This window comes from Hyla sarda, chromosome 1, assembly GCF_029499605.1.
Source record: "Hyla sarda isolate aHylSar1 chromosome 1, aHylSar1.hap1, whole genome shotgun sequence".
Lineage (NCBI taxonomy): Eukaryota > Metazoa > Chordata > Amphibia > Anura > Hylidae > Hyla > Hyla sarda.
This window is the reverse complement of record NC_079189.1, coordinates 40299675-40307804: the sequence shown is the minus strand read 5'-3', so window position 1 is coordinate 40307804 and position 8130 is coordinate 40299675. Positions and strand designations below refer to the sequence as shown.

Here is an 8130-nt window from a genome sequence, read left to right as displayed (position 1 = left end):
TATTAGAAATATTTTTTAATTACCATAAGGAGTGCAATAGCACATTTCTTTTTTTAATGAGATTGACCCTTTAAGATTTATTCTTTGAATAATAACTCCCACACATGTACGTCATGAGTTGAGCATTTTTATTTATTTTAAAGTACGGCTCTTTAAAAATAAAATAATAATAAAAAAATAAAAAAAGTAAAATAAAAATGAACATGCAGCACATACAATGCAATAATACACCCAAAATATACATTAACATATGGAAATGAAAGTTCCTCTGGCCTGCCAGATACATTACACTAATTACAAGATGCATTTAGATTTTTCCTTAAATGTGAAATTGACAGATGCCAGATAGATCTGGGCACTATAATCTGTGAAAAATCTAGATTTTTATTATATATATTGTGAGATCATAGCTAAATCTAAAATTGTGATACAAGGCGTTAAAGGGGTTGTACAGGGTTACAAAAACATTGGTGTAGGGTTTGTTTTTTGTTTTCTTCAAAAACAGTGCCATACCTGTCCACAGTTTGTGTGTGGTATTGCAGCTCCACCCTATTTACTTTAATAAAGCTGAGCCGCAATACCAGACACAGCCAACGGACAGGAGTGGTGCTGTTTCTGAAATAAAGTAGTCATGTGTTTCTAATTCTGAACAACCCTTTTCCTAATTTTACTCCAGTGAACTAACCTAAAGTGTTATCAGTGCAGCGTCATTGTCAGGAATCAAACACTTGGTGCGGATCTCAGCCAAAGTAACACGTGTATTTGGCTATTACAGTAGACAACACAGTGACACAGGATTACGCTACAGTAAAAGAACGAGGCACTCTGTGACGGGTGATAGAAATAGACACGTATGGGTACTCTGATTGACTTTATTAAAGGAGAACCCAGGTGAAAGTTAACTTATCCCCTATCCACAAGAGGCCCCCGGCTCTCTCAGTGAGGAGCGTGTGTTGCCTATCGGTAGACAGCATGTGCTCCATTCATTTCTATGAGAGCCCCGATAATACCCGAGTGCTGTAGTCTGGCCTTTTCCGGCGCTCCCATAGAAATGAATGCGGCGCTCTTCACTAAGTGCCGGGTCCTGTCCAGAGATTGCAGGGGTCCCAGCGGTGGGGCACCCCGCAAATCTCCTATGCCGTGGATAGGGGATAAGTTGATATTCACCGGAGATCTCTAGAAGCGCCAGCTGAGATGGTAAATGATGTGACTGCTGGGTCATCATAGTGCCAACCAGTGATGGACACATCGATTCCATCCATTGACAGTGCTAGAACATAGAAAAATGGATTACAAGTATTATTAGGTGTCTACTTTGAGGCTGTGTTCACATGTAGTGGCTAATTAGCAGTACCACAACTAAGCACCGAGTGCGTTTTTGCCGAGTTTTACCACAAATGACCGAAATTGCGGTAAGAATGACACTTTACTTGCTGAAAAAATGGTTCATTTGCAGCAAAAATGCAGGTGGTTATTAGTTGTGGTAATAAGTGTGAACACAGCCTGAGTGAAAACCCTGAATATGCTCCTGGGGCCAATCCAGATGAACAGGAGTGTGAAACATATTGCTCGCTATATAAGGGCAGGTTCACACGGGGCGCATCCGCAGCGTATTTTACACTGCGGATGCGCTGACGGCAGCGAGAAATCCGCAACTAAGAGCAAACATGCAAAGCTACCCAGCCGCAGGCGGGAGCTCATTCTGCGGTCTCTCTCTGACTGCCATCGCCACATCCGCGGCATGAAACACGTTCCGGATGGGGCTCATGTGACCTTGTGTTAACAGTTGTACATACAATATGAGCAAAACATGGAGGGGTAGTTTTTTTTTCTTTGTACCACATGTTGTGTGTTTTATTGCAGCCATGTTTTTCTAATCTTTTACAACCCCTTTACATAGGGTTGTTAGGCTGATTGTCCCAGATGTATCAAACTGTGTGAAAGAAAAAAAAGAGTGATTTTTCCACAGCAACCAATCACAGCTCAGCTAACGAGCTCTGGTAAAGTGAAAGCTGAGCTGTGATTGGTCGCTGAGGAAAAATCCCTCCACTTTTTCTCTCACAGTTTGATAAATCTCCCCAATTATCCCTAATAGAGATGAGCGAACTTACAGTAAATTCGATTCGTCACAAACTTCTCGGCTCGGAAGTTGATGACTTATCCTGCGTAAATTAGTTTAGCCTTCAGGGGCTCCGGTGGGCTGGAAAAGGTGGATACAGTCCTAGGAAAGAGTCTCCTAGGACTGTATCCACCTTTTCCAGCCCACCGGAGCACCTGAAAGCTGAACTAATTTATGCAGGAAAAGTCATCAACTGCCGAGCCGAGAAGTTTGTGACGAATCGAATTTACTGTAAATTCACTAATCTCTAATCCCTAACAACCAGTCAGTCTTCGATCACTCCAGCTTCATTTCAATTGTCACTGAACTCAAGGGCAGATAATTGTACTTTTCTCCGTCTCAGTAATTGGATTTTTTTTTAAACAAAATTCTGATGGAGGACCCCATTGTTTTTGTTTTTTCAAGCCAGTTGCCTCATGTCAAACACTGAGATTATGTATGCATTTTCTATATGATTATATTTTTGTATTATGACAATAAGACAGTGAGGCACAGTAGACCCCTATTTCAATCAGATTGCAGTTCTCATATAACCACAAGGCTAATAAAAATGAAGGCAGTGGTGACTAAATCAGCTGCTATGAGCCGCTCAGGCCTGGTTCTCACTACTGATTTCTAAGGCTATGTTCACACGGCGTAAATTTTGACATGTTAATTCTTTTTGTGGATGCTGGAATCCAAATTTCCGCAGCAGTTGTTTCCGCCGTGGAAATTCCACCACGTGCATAATGCAACAGAATCCCATTGAAAACAACTGATTCCGCACGGAAATTCAGCCGTCTAAACAAGGCCTAATGCTGAATCCCAGAGGAATGTCCACAAGGAACTCTGCACAGATTCCGTCTTGCAGCACACTCCCATTGACTACAATAAGTTTTCCTTGGCTGTGTGCAAGTTCCACGATGGAATTTACAACGAAGATTTGAGTTCCAGCAGAAGATTGAACATGTTCAATCTTCTTCCAGAATCTGTCATTAGTCAATGGGACTTCAGCAATTTTTTCCATGACAAGTTTTTTGGAAAATAAGCACAGATGCAATGGAACAGAAAAGGCCAACGACTGTCCGGGCATGCTGGGAATTGTAGTTTTGCAACCCCTGGAGGGCCACAGTTTGGAGACCACTGACGTAGAGGCGGCAAACAATATATCTCATAGCTCCCTGTACCCCGAGAAAACAATTGAGGCAAGAATTTGACCGGTTGCTATTGCTAGCCCAGGTGGACCGTCCCTACTAATCTGCTCTGCACAACACAAGAGGTTAACTCTGTACTGAACAGTCTGAAATGAATCTACTGTTTTCTGAATAAACAAGTCTATCGGAAAAGCCTGGTGAGTGTGCTTGTTTTACTATCTACTGTCCTAACAGCAGCACCTCCCGGCTCAGAGACCCCAACACACTCCGATCTATATGAGACACACATGGTCATAGCAAGCGGTGCCGAGATGGTCATCCTCTACTGTATTTGCTATGGCTAACCTGTAAACAAGCCTTGTCGTGAAATGGGTCCCCCATTTATTTTTAGATATTTTAAGATCAGTTTAATATACAACAGTCTTTGATTTCCCACCTCAGTAGAAACTACAACCCCCAGCATGCTCTGGCAACCATAGCTTGGGTTTTGCACTCCCACAAGAGGCTGCACACCTCTTTTCTAGTGCCTCCGCCTTAATGGACAGATTTGGGTAGTTTCTGATTTATTTATTTTTGGTGACAGTAAGAATAGATGGCTTCAGAATTTTTTTTAGATTTTTGAAAAATGAAGAATTTTTTTCTTTTTGTCTTTTTTTTCATAAATAATAATAAAATAAATATTATATACAACATGTATTTACACATAGTAAGGGGGCATTCACACTACGTTTTGATCTGGCTGGGAGATGGGAAAACCGTGAGCTCCCGTATCCCAGCAGGACCCGGCACCCATCTCATTCATTTGAATGAGCCTACCGGAGTCAGATTTTTGCCCCGTATCCGGTTTTCTACTGGACCTAAAATCATGGTATACTACGGTTTTAGGTCCGGTCACAAAACCAGATATGGGGCAAAGATGAGCCGACCGGAGTCACTATCTGACACGAGCTGGCTCATTAAAGTGAATGAGAAGCTGTGCAGGTCTGGCTGGGATACAGGGGCGCCCGGTTTTGAAAATTCCCAGTCGGACCCGGCAGCCATAGGGTGCAAATGTAGTGTGAGTGCAGCCTAATTAGAGATCCATTGTATTGCTGTCACAAGGGATATTATGGCCATTAGAATACTCAGTACAGTCTTGATCTTTGTGAGGAAAGGGGGTGTGGTCTTCTGTGTAATGGGTGTGGCATCATGTGAATTGGGTGTGTCTAAATAAGTATAGTTCAGGACCTAGGACTACGTTATAGAGAGGGCACATCGAGCATCTATCCAGGGTTTACATCACCCTAGGCACCTAGTCGGTCCCTGACGGTACCTTTGATCCCTACTTAGGGTCCCGTTACGCAGGTCATAAAGTCTCTCCCTGCAGGGTCCACAAGTGATCACCGGTAATCGGCAGGTTTGTGTAAGGACAGGACAAGTCCTGATGGTAACTACTCTTTTTCCCGATTAAGATCTTCAAGAGAGACACCCCCCCCCCCCATCTTGAATTTCAAAATCAGGTATTTCTTTACTATGGGTTTACTAAACTGCACAACCCCTTTAAGCCTAATGGAGACTAAGGCTCAGCTGTCTCCATGACTCCTCTAGACTTTAATGCTATATGTAATAGGTGATCAGGTTGAGTTAAGGGCGCACAGGTGGCACATGGGCTCAGTGCATGCTAGGAAAAATCTTCTAAGGGTAGGGTCACACGGGAGCGCATCTGCATCATATTTGATGCTGTGGATGCGCTGCCGGTAGTCACAGTGCTATGGCAGAGCGAGCTCCCTGATGCTGCCGTAGCTCTCTGTGTCTACTCGTGATTGCAGATTTCTCACTGCCAGTCACCAGCTGACTCAAAGAGCTATGGCACCAACAGGGAGCTCGTTCTGCCATAGCTCTGTGAGATCCGGATATGCTCTGTGTGATGCGGATGCGCTCCCGTGTAATCCTACCCTTAAAAAGGAAGGCTTGTTAGACAAAAGCCTATGCCAATGAACACTACGGAATTTATGAGATTTCGAGGGTGGCCGGCACCGACTGAATCAGTGGGCGCTAGGATGGCGCAGACATTACCGGTTCCTATAGCCAGCAATGCATTTTTCTCGGTATTCCGCTGAAAGTATGAACATGTGCATTCTTCTGGTGGATGAATTTCAGCAGCAGAATGCCACTTAAATTCCGTAGTGTGTACTGTGCAGCGGAATCCCATTGACAGCAATGATATTTCAAAGTGGAAGTCCGCTGGGAATTTCCAAAATGTGCATGGGTCCTAGGACTTTCAGAACCATCACTAAACGTTACTGGGACATATGAATTTATTACCCAGACACTCCAACTTAACTTCTTAATGGTCTGTTCACACGTACAGTATTCTGCGCAGATTTGATGCGCAGGATTTTCTGCTGCAGATTTCAATGTAAACTAAATCACTGGACACAGCTTCAAATCCTGCGCATCAAATCTGCACAGAATACTGTACATGTAAATAACCTAAGGGTTTTTTTCAGGGCAGAATTTATTGATGAACTATCCTCAGGATAAGTCATCAAAATCAGATCGGTGGGGTGCCAACACTACTGCCGATCAACTGTTTGCCAGAGCTGCGGCACCGCCATACACGGTAAAACACAGCAGGAAAAATACAGCTCCCAACATTGTGTAGTGGCCGTTCTGGGTTACTACAACTTTGCTCCCATTCACTTCAATGGGAGCTAAGGTGCAGTACCCCAGCTTGGCCACTACACTAGGTGCAGAGCTGTTTGCTTCCTGGTTTGTTTCGCTGTGTATGGTGACACCTCACCAATCTGCAATTGACAACCTATCGAGAAGATAGGACAGCAATGCATTTTGCCAAGAAAATTCCTTTAAAACAAATAGATGTGTTAGCACTTTGTCTGTTGCGTGGGAGATCCTTCAACACCATTTCTAAATCACTGTGTAATTGAAAGACATCTTTTAAATGTTATATATTTTACAAATCATTAACTTTTATATGACCACTTATATTAACTTTATATTCTCAACCCCTGCCCCTATTTGTCCCTCCAAACTATCCAGTAACTTCACTGGGTCAGAATGTTTAATATGCTATATGTGATAAACACTTGACTCTATAGGCCTTTTATATGGGCCAATTATTGGGCAAAGGAGCACCCCTAGTAACGCTCGTTCCCAATAACATACTCAGATAATCTTTGTGCGGCCATATTAATTATCGCTATTGTTCGCACATCACCCGGTGTAAACAGGTAATGTGCTGCCAAGAGTGATGAATTTAATAGACGGCACAATTGATCAATGCTTGTAAAGGCTCTGTAGACGAGCGCCGATCACAGAGATTAGCGATTGTTTTTGTGCGACCGCCGGCCTAGGTAAAAGGTTCAGAAAAGTGGACAGATCACTGATCCCTTTTCCTAAAAACAAAAACCACACCACTCTTGGGCTGTGACTGGTAGTGCTACTAATTCTTTAAAAGAAGTTATTCAGGAATATCATAAACAGAGCTTATTTCTTCAAAAAGCAGCACCACACTTTTCTCTAGGTTGTGTGTGGTATTGCATCTCTGTTCCATTAAAGTAAATAGAGCCAAGTTGTAATACCACACGCAACTTGAGGACAGGTGTGATGCTGTTTTGGAAAGAAATTACCTCTGTTTTTTTTATTTATTCTTGGATAATCCCTTTAATGTGGAAGAGCTGCAATACTAGTCACCGCCAGTGAACAAGAGTGGAGATGTTTCTGGGAACTAAAAGCAGATCTCCTTTTCCATACTTACACAGTAGGATAACTTACTACTATAAGGAATGCGTTGACAGCTGTTCATCCCATATGTGTATTCGTTTTGGCTAGTCCAGTAGGGTAAATATAGCCGGTATTGCCTAAAGATCACAGTTGAAGCAGAAACATAGAAAGACAATCATAATTTATACAAACAGAAAAGAAAAACATGTAGCAGGTACAGAGAGAAATTAAATTTCCAACACACATGGCTATTCAATGTCATTCGTGAACCAATACTTAAGATGGTCGTCAGGTGAGGATATGGAAGTGGATGGTCACTGTTACTACTCAGGACTATGGCGGCTTCCACAGGCTTAGGGGACTGCAAGCAGGACTCGCAGTCAATCGTAATGTCTTTATGTGTTCTTGGAGCAGATTCAAGGCAGCTGCGTACTGAAAGCTGAACACTGACAGATATATAATGAGGGAAGTGAAGAATTCTGGGAAAAGTCACAGCTGATTTTATTTTATTTTGTTTTTATTTGTTTTCGGGACTTTAGTGCCACCTTGTCACGTGGTATGAATTGCTCTTTTAAGGCAGTAAAGAGACATTCTGTGGTTCTTGATGTTGGCTGCATTCATGCAGTTTCCGTGTTAGAGGCAGAAGTACTTTTCTTCCTGAATCGAGGCTTATGGACTCTGGGCGGAGGCTGAAGAACAAGAAGAAGATAAGGGAGTTACTAATATAACAATAAATATTCAAAATGTATATAATATCTATCTACTATGCATCTATCTAGCTATCTATCCATTTCATATCTATCTATCTCATATCTATCTATCTATCTCATATCTACCTATCTATCTATCTATCTATCTCATATCTATCTATCTATCTATCTATCTTTCTCATATCTATCTTTCTCATATCTATCTATCTCATATCTATCTATCTCATATCTATCTATCTATCTATCTATCTATCTATCTCATATCTATCTATCTCATATCTATCTATCTATCTAATACATATCAATATCTAACTAGCTATCTGTCTAGTGTCTCTCTCTCTCTCTGACCCCCTGACCTACGATGGCCCCAACATATGATAATTTCAACATACGATGCTTTTGTATGTCAGGGCCATCGCATAAGCGGCTATCCGGCAGCGCAGAC

The 8130-nt window shown here is 42.2% G+C and overlaps 1 protein-coding gene across 3 annotated transcripts in view; it reads right to left on the bottom strand.

Moving 5' to 3' along the window:
• Positions 1-2294: 2294 nt before the first annotated feature.
• REEP1 (receptor accessory protein 1) overlaps positions 2295-8130 on the bottom strand; it is a 107704-nt gene continuing 101868 nt past the window's right edge. For all 3 annotated transcript variants that reach the window (XM_056554365.1, XM_056554356.1, XM_056554341.1), the window contains one exon: positions 2295-7664. In XM_056554365.1, coding sequence (XP_056410340.1) covers positions 7593-7664 — 72 coding nt within the window. In that variant the 3' untranslated portion in view covers positions 2295-7592. The remainder of the gene's footprint in view (positions 7665-8130) is intronic.